Source organism: Ursus americanus, chromosome 3 (genome assembly GCF_024610735.1).
Source record: "Ursus americanus isolate L20-20 chromosome 3, mUrsAme1.1.p, whole genome shotgun sequence".
NCBI classification, from domain to species: domain Eukaryota; kingdom Metazoa; phylum Chordata; class Mammalia; order Carnivora; family Ursidae; genus Ursus; species Ursus americanus.
In genome coordinates, this window is record NC_142129.1 from 17,925,802 (window position 1) to 17,946,044 (window position 20,243).

Sequence of the window (20,243 nt, forward strand, 5' to 3'; positions counted from 1 at the left end):
AAGCATTTCCCTTAAGATCAGGAACAAGGCAAGGATGTCTGTTTTTATCACTTCTATTCAATACAATACTGGAAGTTCTAGCCAGGGCAATTAAGCATGAAAAGTGAGTAAAAGGCATTGAAATGGGAAAATAAGAAAATGTTCTCTGTAGATGGCATGATCTTATATTTTAAAAACCCTAAAGATTCCACAAAAAACGTGTTTGAAATCAGCCATGTAGCAGGATACAAAGTCAACACACAAAAATCAATTGTATTTTTATACGCAAAGAATAATTTGAAAAGGAAATTATGAAAAATGCCATGTACAATAGCATCAAAAAGAACAAAATACTTAGGACTGAACCAAGGAGGTGAAAGAACTGTACAATGAAAACTGCAAAACACTGCTGAAAGAAATTAAAGACATAAAGTGTATCTCTTGTTCATGAAGTGTAAGCCTTATTATTAAAATATCAGTACTACCCAAAGCAATCTATGGATTTAATACAATCCCTATCAAAATCCCAGTGACCCTTTTTTGCAGAAATAGAAAAATCCATCTCTAATATTTATATGGATCCTCAAGGGACCCCAAATAGTCAACATAATCTTGAAAAAAAGGAACAGAACTGGAGGGCTTGTACTTTCTCCTTTCAAAATTTACTACAATGCTACAGTAAAAAAAAAAAAAACAAAACAGTGTGGTATTGGCATAAAGACAGACATATAGACCAAAGAAAAAGAAAAAAGAGCCCATAAATAAATCTTTGCATATGTGGTGAAATGATTTTTGTCAAGGTGCCAAGACCACTCAAAGGGGGGAAAAGACAGTCTTTTCAACAGATGGTGCTCAGAAAACTGGATGTCCACCTGCAAAAGAATGAAATTGGACCCTTACCTAATCCCAAATACAAAAATTAAGGACCTAAATGTAAGACCTAAAAGGATAAAAGTCTTAGGAAAAAAATAGGACAAAACTTGACAATACTGAATTTGGCAATGATTTATTGTCTATGATACTGAAGGCCAACAGCCAGTAAGGGACTGAGGTCTTTAGCCCCACAGCCTCCAAAGAACTGAATTTTGTCAACAATTATGTGAGATTAAAAGTGGATCCTTCCTCAGGCCTTCAGATGAGACCATAGCCTGACCAACACCTTCACTGCACTCTTTTGAGAGACCTTAGACAGAAGCATCCAGCAAAGCCACTCCTGAATCCCTGTCTCACAGAAATGGTGCGATAATAAGTATGTGTTGTTTTAAGCTGCTGCTTCGGGTCATTTGTTACTCAGCAATAGAAAACTAATACATTTGTCTTATTCCATTCTGCTGTAACAAAATAACACAGAGTGGTTGACTGAAAATAATGGAAATTTATTTCTCATAGTTCTGCAGGGAAAAGATTGAGATCATTGTGGCAGTATGGTCAGGTGAGGGCTCTCTTTTGGTCTGCAGACTCCGAATTGTATCCTTATGTAGCAAAGGGACTAGGAATCTCTCTGGAGCCTCTTTCATAAGGTCCTAATCCCATTCAGAGGGCTCTGCCCTCATGACCTAATCACCTCCCAAAGGGCCTAGCTTCTAGTATCATATTGGGCATTATAACTTCAATATATGAATTTGGGGGAGACAGAAATATTCAGGCATAGCATTCTGTCTCAGGGCCCTCCAAATTCAAGTCCTTCTCTCTTGAAAAAATACATTCGTTCCATCCCATTCCAAGTTATGTGCTTCCCAAATACAGCGGTGGGATAGGCATAGGACAGACATTCCCAAAGGGAGAAATGGAAAAGAAGGATGTGGTGATGGATTCCAAATAAACTCAAAATCTGGCAAGGCAAACTCTTAAGGCTCAACAATAATCCTCTCTGGCTCAGTGCTCTGCCTTCAGGACCTACTGGGGTGGCGACATCACCCCTGCAGCTTGGCAGGGTGCTGCTCATGCCTGGCTCTCTGCCAGGGGCACTGCCCACAATGTAGCTCATGGCTCCAGGCAGCCTGCCTCCACGACCTCTATTAAAGGCCATCTGTCCCGTTGAAATCTAGGTGATGATGGCCCTCCTGATCTCTTAGTTACCTTTGAGGCCTTTTCTTTCTTGTCTTGCAGAACAGTGCACTTTTGCAAACAGACCTATGGTACCATACTGCGAAAGTATGAAGTAAGAAGTATGACAGCCTTCCTTCATTCTATCTTCTCTCCAACCCCTTCAGTTCAAACTGGCAGTTTTCCTGATGGGGTGGCTGATTAGATTAGTTCTGTGGTGTGTACACACACACACACACACACACACACACTCTCTCTCTCTCTCTCTCTCTCTCTCTCTAACCTTCTTAACAAATAGTTGACCCTCCACATCCTTACTCTTCTCTTCTGAACACATGTTCCTATTTTTTGTAATACTGCAGGCTGAGAATTTTTTTAAATCTTCACCCTCTGGTTCCTCTGCTTAACAATTCCTTCTTCTCTCTCCTTGGTGTTTTACTATAAGCAGTCAGGAGGGGTCAAGCTGCTCTTCAACACTTTACAAAGGAATCTTTTCAGCTAAATATCCACTTTTATCACTCAAAAGTTCTACCTTCCATAAAACAATAGAACGCAAACGCAATTCAGCCCAATTCTTTACCATGTTATAGTCAGGATTAAAATTTTCTCCATCAGCCAATAACATGTTTGTTTCTGTCCTAGGCTTCATGAAAATTAAAATTTCCTCTAATATCTGTATTTTTACCAATGTTCTGTACGTGATTGTGTATTCTTTAAGAAGATGTAAGCTTGCTCTCTTTCCTTTCTGAGCCCTTACCAGAATCCCCTCCGGAAATTCCTGCATGGCAGTATCAGCATTTTCTAACACACACTTCAAAACTGCCGGCCTCTACCCTTTATCCAGTTCCGAAGCCAGTTCCACATTTTTAGGTATTTGTTACAGAGGCACCCCACACTCGGTACTGAGAGTAGTGTCTTAGTTTGTCTTAGTCACCTCCTAATACCATGACCTTGAGGGGTAGGGTTTCAACATATGTGTCTGGTGGGGGCATAAACGTTCAGTACATAATACCACCTGAACCCCCTACTTCTCCTCCTATTCTAATTTCCTCCTTACGCCCTGACCGTTACCTGATACATCATATATTTTACTTATTTCTCGTTATTTTTTATTTCCACCAACTAGAATATAAGCAATGAAAGAAGATTTTTATCTCATTTTTTGTTCACTGCTCTCTCCCCAACACATGACTGAAGCTCAATATATAGTTGTTAAATAAAAGAAAAAATGAACATTGAATTTGCAGCGAGGTAATGTATGTTATGTGACCAACTCTCACAAACAAGTGGTGTGGCTTTTGAGAAGTAGGCTCTCTGGATCTTTAAAGAAAGGGTGTTAAAAATCCTAAGGATAGAAAATTTTATGATTTAAAGCTATGTCACATAATCAGAAAGTAACAGTTATTGCTATGTAATCATTACATAACTACAAGCATATTTTTGTCCGATTGTTAGTCACAATAAGAAGAGTACCTGTTTAGTATATCCATACCATAGGCAGAGAGTCTCAATCATACCTGAGAAGTTAACTTGAGAAGGTAAGTCTGAGACTCATTGGATTCTGAACTGTCGGAGCCTCGGCTACTACAAAAAATAATAAATAACTGATATAATAAATTATTTTAATTATTATTTGTATTTATAATTATATTTTACTTACATTTACAATGATTAACTTATTAATTTAATCTATATTGTATGTATAAAATAATAAATAATATTTTGGTGGCATTTTTAAAATTGCAACTGTTGCTTTTATCGTATTATTGGAATGGTAGAAATGTTTCTAATTATAAGAAGAATGTTTACACAGGTAAACATTACAAATAAATCTGTAAATATTACAAAGGGTAGATGCCATAGTTCTAGGCATCTCAGGGTATTAGAACAACAACGACTGAAATTGGAACACATCAAATATAAACAAATCCATGAGTTCAAAATGATACTCTCCATCTGCAGACAAACATATTAGTGACCTCGGGAGGTTGCAGGGGCACCAACTCAAAGTCTGAAAATTTATAAATAAAGGAAAAGAATCAAACAGTTGTTCTGTCTGTCCTATAGGAAACTGTACGAAATTAGTACCTTTGTTTTTCCAACAACATTCCCTTAGCATTAAATTTTGCATTTATTATTTGCTAATTTAGAGTGTGTGTGTGGCATCTCTGTAATGTGTCAATTCTCTGTGGGTCATGTCAGCATTAAAAACAATTTGAGTGTGTCTTTCACGGACAGGACATAATAGCTGCTCAATTAATATTACTTGAAGAAATAACTGAAGTCTTGATGAAGTTGGACCAAAGTCAAGTGTGTGAAAAGGTTTTCCTCCACCTGTAGTTGGGATTCTCTGCTGAGACTGAGAATTTCATAGCCTCCTGTTACCATAAAGAGCACAGTAACACAGCACCGCAGTTACGTTACCTCCGCCACCCTGACTTACCTAGACTCCAGATCCAGTGGCACTTCCTTCAGAGAAGTATCTGAATCCTCAAGGATTTTCTCCAAGTTTATATGTTTTTCCATTTCTTCTAATTCTTTCAGGCACTGATAATACTAGAGGAAAATGATAAATTATAAATTAACTATTTCCTAATTAAACGAACTGAATATTTACAGACACCCGGAACAATAGCTATGGGGACATCAAGTACCAGAAACCTCAAACACTTAGGCTATTAAAAGAAAAAACCTGCCATAGGCCCTTAGTTAGGTTATGTTATCTGATAAATTTGAGTTTGAGGCATTACCAAATGGACTTTGCTTACCTTGGTTCGGTCTGGATCACAGTAGTCCAAGAGAGAATCACAAAAATGATATCCCATTGACTCCAAGTCTTTTGTGTTGAAATGAGTGCCCCGTTTATTACCTAAAACATCAATAAGTTTACCCACCATTGAGGATGAATTAGTCATTTGTCCTTAACAGGTCGGCCTAAACTATAAAACAGTATAAACAAACATCTGATATGATTCTATATCCTGTCCTTTGGATTTTCTTCTCCAGGCAGATCATTTAATGGCTGATTGCTTTCTCTCCTTCCGTCTCCACACCTGGATCAAAGCTGACTTAACACATATTAGTCTCTGTCGTAAGGCAGGAGAAAATTTAATAAGGAATTACGGGATACTTGGTCACCAGTTATAAACATGCTCATAATCACTTAGTGAAAAACTTACCCAAGTTATTTTAATGTTTTCATCATCATAGATAGTGTTGTATCAGTTTCAAGGTGCTTTAAAAAACAGAAATTACACATGTGGATTTCTAGCACTTTAAGTCAATAAATTTTCTAAAAATGTAACAATTATCTTAATATGGAGCATTCTAAGGGTAAGCTAGATGTGACTAAAAGATTTCTTAAATCGAACTAGAGAGCACACTTTTATTTTTAAAGGAACTGAGTGCTTCCGTTAAAATATAAATTGGCCCCCTTAAAGAACCCCAAACAAACCCAGTCTACTTTGACTTGCAAATAGCAAATCCACCAAAAACATTTCTATCCTGATATTTTAAGTAGGAGCATTGCTTTTTCTTGAAATCCCCAATCATCTGTAAGGACTCCTTCTTAAAAACAAAACAGAAACAAGCAATTAGAGATTAGTTCACGAAATGACCAATTAGGTATTCTAGCTACATGTTAACGCCTCGTTTTCTAGACAAGGGGAGATGATGAGATGGACACAGAGCAGTAGTTTGTTCATCCTGTATATGGAAGCGATTGGACACCAGCACGTATCTAAGTGGGAAGAAAGTGCCCACTATCACATTGTCCACATTATTAATCTCACATTAGAAATGTGTCTTTGGTTTAAAGCTCTGAGAGCCGTGAATGAGAACACTTGGTCTTACCCAGGGTAGATCCACAAAAAGTAGCCTCCATGGTAAAACTGTTCCTGATTCCCATTTTCCACATCACTACCCTTCCTGTTCCCTCTTTGCTCTTCTGAACATTAAACTTGCAAGCTGAGAATGAAAACTGAAAAGAAGCAAAGACAAATGAGAAAATGTGTTTTTCTGAGGACAATGTCTTTCTCAGGAAGTAGGGCTGAAAATGAGAAAGTAGTGCAAATGCGGTAATTCTCTCTAAAGCTTCTGGGGCTGCTTTTATTTCCGAGCCAGTGGAAATAACTCATTTTAAGGATGACATATTTACATTTCTCAGAAGTACAGATTTGAACGCTGGCAATAAATTTTACATTTTATATATAACCTATGCATTCAAAACCCGTTAATTCTTGATACTGGTGGGATAAGCTCTTATACTTTAAAAAACTTATAGGAAAGAGCTTAAATATGTTTAGGAATAAAGATTAACGTAGAGGTTTTGAATAAAATAAGGATGCTTTATTTTCACAAGCTCGATCATTGGAAAGCTGTCCTGAAAGATTGCTACAATGTCAGTACCTATAAAAAGTTTTTGCAATTTTATTTATTTACAATAAAATTAACTTGTGTTCCATTCTGAGTTTGACACATGTATGGATTTGTGTAGCCTCTACCACAATCCGAATACAGGCCAATTCCATCACCTCGAAAAAACTCCCTCGTGCTGCTCTTTTGCAGTCACAAGTATTTATTTTGAAGCTTCAGTAAATGGTATCTTTCTCAGGTTTGGTTTCCAACTGTTCAGTGTGAGTATAAAGAAATGCAGTTCATTTCTGAGGGGGGACCTTGTCATGTAGGACGTTGCTAAACTCACTCATTAGTTCTAGGAGGGTTTTTTGGTGCATTACTTTGGATTTTCTATGAAGATAATCATGTCATATTTATTCCAAAGTGTCTGCCTTTTCTTTCTTTCTCTTGTCTTTCAGCACTCAGAACCTCCAGCATAAGCCTGAATCGAAGGGGTAAGGGTGGCTATCCTGGTCTCGTTCCTGACCTTATGAGGAAAACAGTCTTTTATCATTAGGTGTGGTGGGAGGATAAGGCGCATTTTTTTCTTCACATTTCAAATTACTGGTCTCTAAACATTCCACATAGTTGCTTTTTTATGGTCAATTATAAAACCCGGTCCAAAGAACTAAATAAAAAAGCAGTTTACTGAATAAGATGATCGATTCTGCAGTCTCACGTGGGCAACGTAATAAAGGAAAAGTTAAAAATCTTAAATGGTCTTACTTTATCTGGACAATTTTTGCTCAGCATAAGTGGAAAGATTCGTTGCTGTAAGTATAATGCTTTACATCTGTCACTACCATCACAGCCATACATGAAGATGTTCTCTTTTCTACTATGGCCATGAAGGTCACAATATAAAATAACCTCTCGTTTCTCCATTAATCTACCGAGAAAAAAAAAGAATAAGTTACTAAATGAGTTACTAAATTTTACCTCTGCCTTTTTCTATGGATTTGTAAGTCTAATATCCAAATAAACAGAATTTCTTATGTCCTCACTTTCAACTTCTTTTTCTTATCCATACCGCATATTAACAATTTTAAGACACCTACAATAATTTCCTATTAGCTACATATAGAATATGAATGCTTACTGTCCATGATAAGGGCAAAATTTACCTTACTCCCAAGACTCTCCAACAGGATCCCTCTGCTTTATTATTCTGGCTTCCATCATACAAAGAAAACAGCTCACTCCTACTTTGCCCATTAGCTTTCACAGAGATTCTTCCTGACTAGAATACCTCTCTTCATCTCGTGAAGTGCAAATACTTCCTCTCATCCCTCAAGGCTGACTTCATGTCTCACTTCCTAACTAGTCAAGGCCACAGATTTTTCTTTCTTTGAATTCCTATAGCACATAATATTGGTACTATTTGCCTGACACAGGCCTTGGAAAGTTTTCGGATTTTTGATATTTAATCTTGTTAAGGGTAAGAAATGCTTCAAATCATCTAGAACAGTGTTATGCACACAAGTACCCAAATATTTGTTAAAAACTGAGTACCTGACAACCTGGTACTGAAGCTAATTATTCTACAACCCTTGATTAAAGTGGTAAATATTATTTTGAGAAAAATGGTATCAAAGTTTGAATTGTTTTTCTGGTAAATTTCTAATAAAGAAATTAGTACACATTTCTTAGGAGGACAATCCTTAGTTTGTATAACTTAGGCATTCAATGAATACTTAAGCAATAAAAAATAAGCCCCCCAGGGACACTTGGGTGGCTCAGTCAGTTAAGTGTCTCCCTTTGGCTCAGGTCATGATCCCAGTGTCCGGGGATTGAGTCCCGCACCTGGCTCCTTGCTCAGCGGGGAGCCTGCTTCCCACTCTGCCTGCCTTGCTCGCTCTGACAAATAAGTAAAATCTTAAAAAAATATAAGCTCCCCAAACTGATTGATGAAAATAACTAATGGAGAGGCTTTAAATAAGTTAAAAAAAAAAAAAAAAAGGAGTGGTGGTATTAAGGCGGTAGGATGATGGGCGTTTTTTGCTTTTTTTTCATATTTCTAAACTTTATGCATTAAACAACCAATATTTTATATACTATTTGTTATACCTGGAAGGATAAATACCAAAATGTTAGCAATGGTATTTGTAGTAATATAAAATATATTAATTTTATAACAAAAATATTAAAACCTAAAATCAAAATATTCAAAGCATAGCTCTATTAGGAATAATACTCCTTTAAACTATAGCGAAATCCCAAAGTGAGGTCTGTTACATGTATTAATTGATTGCCCTTTTCTTATTTGGTGCCCAATAAATTCTAATTGATAACATAAGTCTGACATAAAGCCACTAAATAATCATTACAAGTTTTTAGAAAACTAAGCAGATTATAAATTATAAAGCAAGATAATCAATTTAGGGCCTTAAATATGAAATACACTGAACATTTTTTAGCCAACATTTCCCCAGTTTTAATGATCTTTCAGTTTCTTCAAAATAAACTTCTCAGTAATTCCCAAAGATACCTCATTATTTCCAAAAGGTCTAATTTTACATGAATTTTACATGAATTTAAATCACTTGAGAAATGGCTTGTGTCTTTTTTCTTACCCACAGGTTAAGATATTCTAAGTATCTTATACTAAGCATCCTATACTAAAATTTACTCTTTCTTATTTTCATATTCTTTAAATATACTAAATCTTAGATATACTTACAGCTGTTTGCCTTCCCACACATATGTGACTTCTTATTCTACTTACCTAACTATGATTAATTGCATTAAGGCAGTTTTCTTTCTTGGAAGTCTTTCTGAAACTAACTGAATGGATTCCTGCCGTAACCCTCTTACAAGGCAATGTGAGAAGAATGGAGACATTTAGAGTATTTTCCATAGAGACAAGACAAAGGGCCTTGGCCTACGATCCATCTGTGTTGGACGAGGGACCCTTAATGTCACACAGCACTAAGTAGATATAGATATTCTAATCAGCTTCCTTCCATATATATATATATATATATATATATATATATATATATATATATATATATATATATATATAAATATATATTTTTTAATTTTAGAATAATTTTAGATTACACAAAATTTGCAAAAATACTAGTGTTTCCATATACCCCTCACCCAGTTTCCCCTAATGTTAACATATTACATAACCATGGTACAGCGTTCAAAAATGAAGAAATCAACATTAGTACACCACTAGTAACTAAACCCCCAACCTTATTTGGATTTCACTAGTTTTGCCACTAATATCTTTTGTGTCCCAGAATCCAATCTAGGGTACCACATTGTACTTCACTCTCTTTGTTGTTTGACCTCCCCAGGAAAATAAGGAAGTCATGGGTTGTTTTTTTATCACTTAACATTTCTCAGATAACTTCAGGGAATCCTGGAGTCCACATTTGTGAGGGATATGAAAACAAGAGTTTTCAGTCCTTTTTGTGGGGATCTGCACTTCACTCCTTCCGTGTCTAAGAAGATAAAAGGATTAACGTTGAAGTGAAAGTTAAGGCTGAACTGAGATATCTGGGGCCATGCTTCTCGGTGCTTCTAAAGCCTGTCAGCAACTCTGAAGGACTAGAGGTATCCCTGAGGGCCTCAGCCCTGAAACAGGGTTCTTGTACTTGTACTAGGGGCCCTGGTAACAAAGTGGGATCAGGATATAGACACTCTCTATAATAGTACTTATTATTGGAAATATTTGAATAATCCTAAAGAGTTTACAAAGAGTTTTTACATCTATATCTGATTCATTAGCAACTTTTTAATTTTTTATATGTGAGCTAACACAGTACATTTAGAGCTTTCAATGCTCCATATTTTATTCTGAGCACTTTATTGATAATACTCTCATTTAATCCTCCTGCCTATAAGTATTATTATTACCATTTTATAGAAGAGAAAACTGAGGCTTAGATTTGCTTGTAAATTGTTCAAGGTCACACAGTAAATGATATAGCAGGATTCCAATCTGATATTTTAATCCACTCCACTCTTAGCCAAAAAGGTTAAGGGGCTTTGGACTTAGAATGGGGTTCTGTGACTCCAATAAATCTTTTTGCTCTAGCACATGCCTATTTCTGATTGTTCTCACCTGAATCTATTGAAGAATTCACCCATTCAACAAATATTTAATATAATGTGCATTTACTGTTCTGGATTCTTTGAAAAATTTAAAGCTATTCAATTTTTTTCTGGGGGGAAAGAAGACTATTATTCATCAAGGTTTTAAAAACTATGTAACCTCATAGTCAAAAGACTTATCAGAGCACACTTACCACCAAGAGCACTGAGTAATGTACAGAATTGTCAAATCACTATATTGTACACCTGAATCTAATATAACATTGTATGTTAACCATACTGAAATTAAAATAAAAACTTAATTTTAATAAAAAGGCTCATCATAGAGCAATGTATGATCGACATAGTGCCAGGAAGCCCTGTGAGATAGAATTAATTTTCACATGTAACAGATTCAAGCATCCCGAACTAAAAATCAGTGTTACCGTTAGCTTTAACAAAAAACCAGATCTGGGATATGCAAATTTAACTATTAGTTTCACAAAGCGATTAAAATGTTCTAGAAATTTATTCATTTAAGAAAAGGCTAGTGAATCCAGTGGCATAATGCCAGAAAAAAAGAGTGGAAAGATCGGGGAAAAAATTTAGTAGCTATAGTTGAACTATCAGTTAAGCTATCTTAAAAGCTAGAGTAAAATGAATGGGACGATGGGAGCAAAAATCTCACTAGCAAGTTTACTAAATAAGCAGAGAGGTAATTTGAGGCTTATTTTACCTATGGATCATGTTCCGGGTATACCAAACAGAAGGAAATGATTCCTTCAGGAGAGATGTATAGTTACGGTTTAAATCTCGTCCAGCTAAGGAACAACGGTAATTTCCCACAATCACACCATCTGGATTCAGCATGGGTACCACCTTGAAGATGAAAGTGTCCCGAAGCAACTGCGCATCACTCGAGTCTCCTAAAATATAATCTAGGAAGCCTTTCATGATCCAAGAGCTGTTGGTTTCTCCTGGATGTACCCTTGCAGTCAAAATCACAGCCTTTCGCTTTCTTGAGTCAGTGTTCTTCAAGGGAGTAGTGATTGTTAAAACATACACCATGTTCCTAGCAATTGTGTGGCACAAGACGCGTATTTTACAAAACTTTGACCGTACTGAGTCATGATTGATAGTAGAAAGGTATTCTTGCAGGTTGGTGTAAGTATATGGATAGCAGTGAGCAAAGTAGCAGGTATCTTTGTTGTGTGGAAATTGAAATGTCCATGTAAGAGAGAAATAATGGCGCCCCTCTTGTCCCTGGTTGTTCCTGTAATACTTGATTTGGTCTCCTATTCTCTGCCAGCCAATATTATGAGTCTTGGCTTCCTTTTCAGAATAAAACAGCGGGCGCATACCCCGATTGTAAAGGCTAGCAGGCTTAGTGAAATTGATTATAGTGAATCTGTAGACTATTCCTGCTTGGGTATTAGTGACTTGGAAATAGTACCACTGGGTGTGTTTGTTTGTGAAGAGGTCAGGGCGCACAGTCAACTGGTATTCATATTCTGCCCTAATACACAAAAAGGAAGGAAGAAAAAAACACGTAAAAATGTAAAAATGACATTCAGGTTTAAATTAAATAAGGACAATTATTTTACTTTTACCTATTCACAGAGAGCCTGTTTTCCTGAAGTTGTTTATTTAGGCAGCATCCGATAGTGAGCAATTGTAAAAGATAAAAGTTTTGAAATTTTCTCTTTTATTGGATGTGAAACTGCTTCTCTGCTAGTTCTCTAAAGGCTTTTTATTTTTTTGTAATTCAAGAGAGCACATTAAAATGGGCATTTGATAAAAAAATTCTATATTTCAACCCAATTATGTTTCCTATAAAAGAAATGATTAAAGAGCTCTTGGAATTAAAATCCAATGTCCCTTTTTTTTTTTATTTCAGATATATAGTCTGGTTTCTATTAGATTCAAACTCTAGGTATCTGAAATACTATCACTGAGAGAGGTTTAAAACATATAAATTAATGCAACCACATGCATTAAAAAATTTGAAACTTGGGGCGCCTGCGTGGCACAGCAGTTAAGCATCTGCCTTTGGCTCAGGGTGTGATCCCGGTGTTATGGGATCAAGCCCCACATCAGGCTCCTCTGCTGGGAGCCTGCTTCTTCCTCTCCCACTCCCCCTGCTTGTGTTCCCTCTCTCGCTGGCTGTCTCTATCTCTGTCGAATAAATAAATAAAATCTTTAAAAAAAAAAATTTGAAACTCTTCGAGGACTGTATTTGGTAACTATTTGTATTTCCCATACTTAGTCACCAAAGATACTTAAAGGTTAAAATATTTTTACTGGCATGTTTGTTTTATACACATATACACACACGATCCTACTGGGTTAGATGTGACTTTACCAAGTAACCTTCTATTCCATCAGCACTATGTACTTCCATTGTGTGTATGTGTGTGTTATTAACAGTGACCTACGAATAGGTGAAATGAATAATGCGAAACCAGAGCTGTTGCATCTAGGTGATGGGTATATGATGGTTAATGGAGAACTAAATTATTCTCTGTACTTAAATTTTTTTATCGTAAACGTTTTTTAAAGAATGCCCTTGGATAGCATGCATGTTCCCAAACATATTTTACGGAACATTCGTCCCAAATACTATCCTACTAAAAAGTCTGAGAAGCAGTGTGTTTGTGTCTCTATGACAATTCATATTGGCTTATTAAAATGTATAGTACAGAAGCCTGTTTGACTCAAGTTCAGAGTATTTGAGTCCAGAATTTGAACCTTTCATATCCCCTTCATAATCATCTCTAATTGACATCATACCTCAAGGAATTGCATTTATGAATATTAAGACTTTAATGTACCTAATGCAGAAAATAATAAACAGTTGAAGGTCTAACTCCTCAAATAAAGATAATTAAAACCTACACTTTGACTACCTTCTGTAGATTTCCACTCTCAAACCTTGCTTCAAATGTCAAAGTATTGTCATAGTTATCCACAGGTTGCTTCAGGGGTGTTCGGTTGCCCCCTACTCGGGAATACACAAAACAGGGCTCCTTGTAAGCTGAGAACAGAAGAAGACCATAAGTATATCAAGCCATGTCTCAAGTATACAGATTACTCTCCATAGAGCTTGGAGCCACAGTATAATTGAAATGTCACTAACGATTTTAAATTTTAAAGTAATTTGACACTAACATACAGATCTGTTGAAATAAGAAAGTCTCTAAGAGTATTTGGACTAGAAAAGCAATGCCCAAAATAAATTCATGTATTTCTCACATTAAAAATATTTATTCTGCTTCTGATTATTTTGGAGTAATTGGTCCTGAACTTGCCATTTCACTATAAATAACTATAAAGCTGGACCAAAGAAAATGAGATGTTTTCATACATCTGGATAACATATAGACTAGAACGATAAAGAATGTTGAAAAAAAAAATACACAAAGTAAGGCCACGTCTAACGCTGGCTTTCTTCCTGGCAATACTGTCTGACTACATCTTAAGAAGGTGGCACTGAAGGCTAGTCGTAGAGCAGTCCTACTGAGCTGAGGAAGCAAGATTGTTGCTTGGGGCTGCTGAAGTGTATGAGGCACCAGAGAGAAGAAAGCTACATAGATGAGAGTCTCAACAGTCTACACGGTGGTTCCCCAGTCCTTGGCTGAGGGCCTGGTTATAGAAGTACAGGATAAGACTCAGCAAGATGACAGAGTGTTACTGTGGGGCTGAGATATCAGCTGTGCCATTCTAGAATATACTGTAGTTCTAAACTATCCAGACTGTTAAGACTTCATTGAATACCTCAGGCATTCAGTCATGACTCCAGAAAGGCTGCATATTAGGTATAAGTACCACATCCAAGGGTAATGACAATGACCTAGGACTAAATGACTAAGACAAAATGAAAATAGACCTGCCCTTATAAAATAAATAAAAAACCAGGGTGCCTGGGTGGCTCAGTTGGTTAAGCTCTGCCTCTGGCTCAGGTCATCTCAGGGTCCTGGGATCGAGCCCTGTATTGGGCTCCCTGCTCAGGGTGGAGCCTGCTTCTCCCTCTCCCTCTACCCTTCCTCCCACTTATGCGCTCTCTCTCAAATAAATAAAAATATAAAAGTAAATTTAAAAAATAAAGCCAAAGCTGAAAGAAGCAAAATGATCTGCCAGCAATTTAGTTGCCTACCAGAACAAAATTTGGCATAATTTATGAAAAGAATGTAATACAGACTCCTACTACTTATCTTTCACAATGTCCTGTATATGATTAGGAAAAATTATGAAGCATGAAGAAAATCAGGAAAAATGTGATCCATGGCCACACACACACACAGACACATATTTTCAACAAACCCCAAGATAACCCAGATGTTGGGATTAACAGAGGACTTTGAATATATATAAATATATGAATATATATAAATATAAATATATATATATACACATATTTAGACAGAAAGAATTGAACTGAATTGCGTGTGTGTATATATAAATTGTAAATATATTTATATAAGTTAAATATAAAAATTGTGGGTGTATACACATACATACATATGTAAAAGACTTAAAGGAAAAGATACAGATAATGAATAAGCAGATAAGATAATCTCAAAAAACCCCAAAACTACAAAAAAGAACCAAATGAAAATTCTAGAAATACAACACATGCCGACAAGGATGTGGAGAAAATGGAATCCTCTTACACTGTTGGTGGGAATGCAAGCTGGTGCAGCCACTCTGAAAAACAATATGGAAGTTCCTCAAAAAGTTGAAAATAGAGCTATCCTACGACCCAGCAATTACACTACTGGGTACTTACCCCAAAGATATAAAGGCAGTGATTTGAAGGGGCACCTACACCCCAATGTTTATAACAAAAATGTCCACAATAGCCAAACTATGGAAAGAGCCCAGATGTCCATCAACAGATGAATGGATAAAGAAGGTGTGATATATATATACACACACACAATGGAATATTACTCAGCCATCAAAAAATGAAACCTTGGCGGTCAGAAAAAAGGCAGAGGAGGAGGGGACCCCTTTTTCATCTGGTCCCCTGAATCGAGCTGGATATCTACCAGACCATCCTGAACACCCACAAAATCAGCCTGAGACGCAGGAAGATACATCTGGATCTCTACAAATGAACACCTCCAGTGCTGAGTATTGAGGTATGAAGCGGGAAGCCGTGAATCCGTGCACAGATATCAGAAGATAAAGGGAAGGGGAAGGGAGCCGCCATGCTCGGGTGCCAGGAAGCAGTAGCCACTTGCACTGGGGAAAAGGCCGGACTCGCGGACCGGTACCCGTGAGAGAGCAGACTGAGACCGTGAGCCTGGGAACACGCACGACCAGACTGAAAACCAGCGCTCCGGAGCGTGTGCCAACCACACTGAAACAGGGAGCTTGGGAGTGCGCGGGGGTGCCTGGCGGTGTTAGAAGCACAAAGGACAGAGTCGTGCCAGCCCTGGAAGTGAGGGCTGCGAGAGCAGCTGTGGGGCACACATCCCCGGAGGCTGCACGGTTTTTAGCAGCACCGACGGAAACAGAGCTAAAGTGGCCAAGAGAGCTCAGTGGAGAGCAGACTGCAATCTCTCTGTTCTGAGACAGAGGCTAGGATTTGGCCACTGCTGCTCTGACTCTCAGAAGAGTCACAGAAAACTGCCAGGGAAATCCACCAGAGAACAAAAGCCCAGAAATACCAGTTCACTTTGTGCCCATCCCCATCCCCCCGCACAGGGGATGGGGTGACTCTACCCAAACAGGGTTGCCTGAGTTTCAGCACGGCAGGCCCCTCCCCCAGAAGGCAGGCTGAAAAATCAAGAAGCCCACATCCCTAAGGTCCCTATAAAACAAGTGCACACTGCCTGGGTCCTGGTCAATAATTTGGGCTCTGGGCATCCCCGCAACCTCTCATCAGAATGATGAGGAGAAATCCTGTCAAACAAAGAAAAGATACAGAGTCTGTGGCCTCTGCCAAAGAACTGACAGATATGGATATAACCAAATTGTCAGAAATGGAGTTCAGAGTAACAATGGTCAAGATGATGTACAGACTTGAAAAAAATAGTAACGAAAATATTAACGAGAATATAGAATCTCTAAGGGTGGAAATGAGAGCGAAACTGGCAGAAATTAAAAATGCTATGAATCAAATGCAGTCAAAACTAGACACTCTGACAGCCAGGGTAAATGAGGCAGAAGAATAAATTAGTGAATTGGAAGATGGGATGGTAGAAGAAAAAGTTAAAACATAAACTTGGCTCAAAAAACTCCAATCTCAAGAACGTAGATTACGGGAGATTACTCAATGAAACGTTCCAATGTCAGAATCATCGGCATCCCTGAGGGGGTGGAGAAAGAGAGAGGTCTAGAAGAGATATTTGAACAAATTGTAGCTGAGAACTTCCCTAATCTGGTGAGGAAACAAGAATTTGTGTCCAAGAGGCAGACAGGACCCCTCCCAAGATCAATGAGAACAGACCTACACCATGTCGCATCATAGTGCAATTCACAATTAGATCCAAGGATATAGTATTGAAAGTGGCCAGGGGGAAGAAAATCCTTACATACAGAGGGAAGAATATGAGAATAATGTCAGACCTGTCTACAGGGACACGGCAGACCAGGAAGGGTTGGCAAGATATTTTCAAAGCTCTATCTGAGAAGAATATGCAGCCAAGGATCCTTTATCCAGCAAGGCTGTCATTCAGAATTGATGGAGAGATAAGAACCTTCCAGGATCGGCAGAAACTGAAGGAATTCATAACCACCAAACCACCCCTACATGAGATATTAAGGAGGGGGTTCTATAAAAGTAAAAAGGCCCCAAGAGTGATACAGAACAGAAATTTACAATCTGTAGAAACAAAGACTTCACAGGCAACATGACATCATTAAAATCATCTCTCTCAATAATCACTCTCAATGTGAATGGCCTAAATGCTCCCATAAATGCCACAGAGTTGCAGATTGGATAAAAAAGACGACCCATCCATTTGCTGTCTACAAGAGACTCATTTTGAACCAAAAGATATATCGAGACCATTTTTCATGCCAATGGACCACAAAAGAAAGCTGGGGTAGCAATTCTCAGACAGATTAGATTTTAAACTAAAGAGTGTAGTTAGAGATATAGAAGGACACTATATTATTCTTAAGGATGTATCCAACAAGTGGATATGACAATTATAAATATCTATGCCCCCAACAGGGGAGCAGCCAGATAAACACGCTAACTCTTAACCAGAATAAAGAGACATAGATAATAATACATTAATAGCAGAGGACCTCAACACTCAGCTCTCAGCAATAGACAGATCATCTAAGCAGAAAATCAACAAAGAAACAAGAGCTTTGAATGACATACTAGACCAGATGGACCTCATAGATATATACAAAGCACTACACCTTAGAACAACAGAATACTCATTCTTTTCGAATGCACATGGAAGTTTCTCCAGAATAGACCATATTCTGGGTCACAAAACAGGTCTCAACAGATACCAAAAGACTGAGATCATTCCCTGCATATTCTCAGGCCACAATGCTTTGAAACTGGAACTCAATTACAAGGAAAAATTTGGAAGAAACTCAAACACTTGGAAACTAAGAACCATCCTGCTTAAGAATGATTGGGTAAACCAGGGAATTAAAGAAGAACTTAAGCAATTTATGGAAACCAATGAGAATGAAAACACATCGGTCCAAAACTTATGGGACACTGCAAAGGCGGTCCTAAGGGGAAAATACATAGCCATCCAAGCCTCACTCAAAAGAGCAGAAAAACCTAAAATGCAGTTTTTATATTCTTGCCTCAAGAAGCTGGAGCTGGAACAGAAGAACAGGCCTAACCCACGCCTGAGAAGGCAGGTGATCAAGATTAGAGCAGAGATCAATGAATTAGAAGCCAGGAGCGCAGTAGAGCAGATGAACAGAAATAGAAGCTCATTCCTTGAAAGAATAAATAAGATCGATAAGCCACTGGCCAGACTTATTCAAAAGAATAGAAAAAGGACCCAAATTAATAAAATTATGAATGAAAAGGGAGAGATCACGACCAACACCAAGGAAATAGGAAAGATCATTAGAAACTTTTATCAACAGCTTTATGCCAATAAATTAAACAACCCGGAAGAAATGGATGCCTTCCTGGAAACCTATAAACTACCAAGACTGAAACAGGAAGAAACTGCTTATCTAAAGAGACCGATTAATCATGAAGATTGAATTAGTGATCAGAAACCTCAAAAAAGGGGGGTGCGCCTGGGTGGCACAGCGGTTAAGCGCCTGCCTTCGGCTCAGGGCGTGATCCCGGCGTTCTGGGATCGAGCCCCACATCAGGCTCCTCTGCTATGAGCCTGCTTCTTCCTCTCCCACTCCCCCTGCTTGTGTTCCCTCTCTCGCTAGCTGTCTCTATCTCTGTCAAATAAATAAATAAAATATTTAAAAAAAAAAAAGAAACCTCCCAAAAGGGGCACCTGGGTGGCACGGTGGTTAAGCGTCTGCCTTCAGCTCAGGGCGTGGTCCCGGCGTTGTGGGATCGAGCCCCGCATCAGGCTCCTCCGCTATGAGCCTGCTTCTTCCTCTCCCACTCCCCCTACTTGTGTTCCCTCTCTCGCTGGCTGTCTCTATCTCTGTTAAATAAATAAATAAAATCTTTAAAAAAAAAAAAGAAAAAGAAAAAAAAAAAAAGAAACCTCCCAAAAAATAAGAGTCTAGGGCCTGACGGATTCCCCAGGGAATTCTACCATACATTCAAAGACGAAATAATACCTATTCTCCTGAAGCTGTTTAAAAAAATAGAAGGCAAACTACCAAACTCATTCTATGAGGCCAGTATTACCATCAAAAAGGAGAATTACAGACCGATATCCCTGATGAATATGGATGCCAAAATTCTCAACAAGATCCTAGCTAATAGGATCCAACAGTACTTTAAAAGGATTATCCATCATGACCAAGTGGGATTCATACCTAGGATTCAAGGGTGGTTCAACATTTGCAAATCAATCAGTGTGATCATATCAACAAGTGGAGAGTCAAGAACCATATGATCTTCTCAACTGATGTAGAAAAAGCCTTTGAGAAAATACAGCATCCTTTCCTGATTAGAACCCTTCAGAGTGTAGGGATAGAGGATACATTCCTCAATTTCATAAAAACCATCTATGAAAAGCCTACAGCAAATATCATTCCCAATGGGGAAAAGCTGAGAGCCTTTCCCTTAAGATCTGGAACACGACAAGGATGCCCACTTATTCAACATAGTACTAGAAGTCCTTGCAACAACAATCGGACAACAAAAAAGAATAAAAGGTATTCAAATTGGCAAAGAAGAAATCAAACTGTCTCTCTTCGCAGATGACATGATACTCTATATGGAAAAACCCAAAAGACTCCACCTCCAAATTACCAGAACTCAGACAACAATTCAGTAATGTGGCAGGATAAAAAATCAATGCTCAGAAATCAGTTGCATTTCTATACACGAACAATGAGACTGAAGAAAGAGAAATTAGGGAATCAATTCCACTTACAATAGCACCAAAAACCATAAGATATCTTGGAATTAACAAGAGACATAAAGAAGCTATACTCTAGAAACTACAGAACACTGATGAAAGAAATTGAAGACGACACAAAAAGATGGAAAAACATTCCATGCTCACGGATCAGAAGATAAGAACATAGTTAAAATGTCTATGCTACCCAGAGCAATCTACACTTTCAACACCATCCTGATCAAAATACCAATGACATTTTTCAAAGAACTGGAACAAACAGCCCTTAAATTTGTGTGGAAC

General features: G+C 37.8%; 1 protein-coding gene across 5 annotated transcripts in view; it reads right to left on the reverse strand.

The window, feature by feature from the left end:
• AGBL3 (AGBL carboxypeptidase 3) overlaps window positions 1-20,243 on the reverse strand; it is a 71,121-nt gene that overhangs the window by 32,153 nt on the left and 18,725 nt on the right. For all 5 annotated transcript variants that reach the window (XM_087860808.1, XM_045792600.2, XM_045792604.2 and 2 more), the window contains 7 exons: window positions 13,363-13,501; window positions 11,204-11,983; window positions 7,147-7,309; window positions 5,878-6,004; window positions 4,794-4,894; window positions 4,469-4,581; window positions 3,543-3,609 (listed from right to left, as the gene is read on the reverse strand). In XM_087860808.1, the coding sequence (XP_087716934.1) occupies window positions 3,543-3,609; window positions 4,469-4,581; window positions 4,794-4,894; window positions 5,878-6,004; window positions 7,147-7,309; window positions 11,204-11,983; window positions 13,363-13,501 (1,490 nt within the window). The remainder of the gene's footprint in view (window positions 1-3,542; window positions 3,610-4,468; window positions 4,582-4,793; window positions 4,895-5,877; window positions 6,005-7,146; window positions 7,310-11,203; window positions 11,984-13,362; window positions 13,502-20,243) is intronic.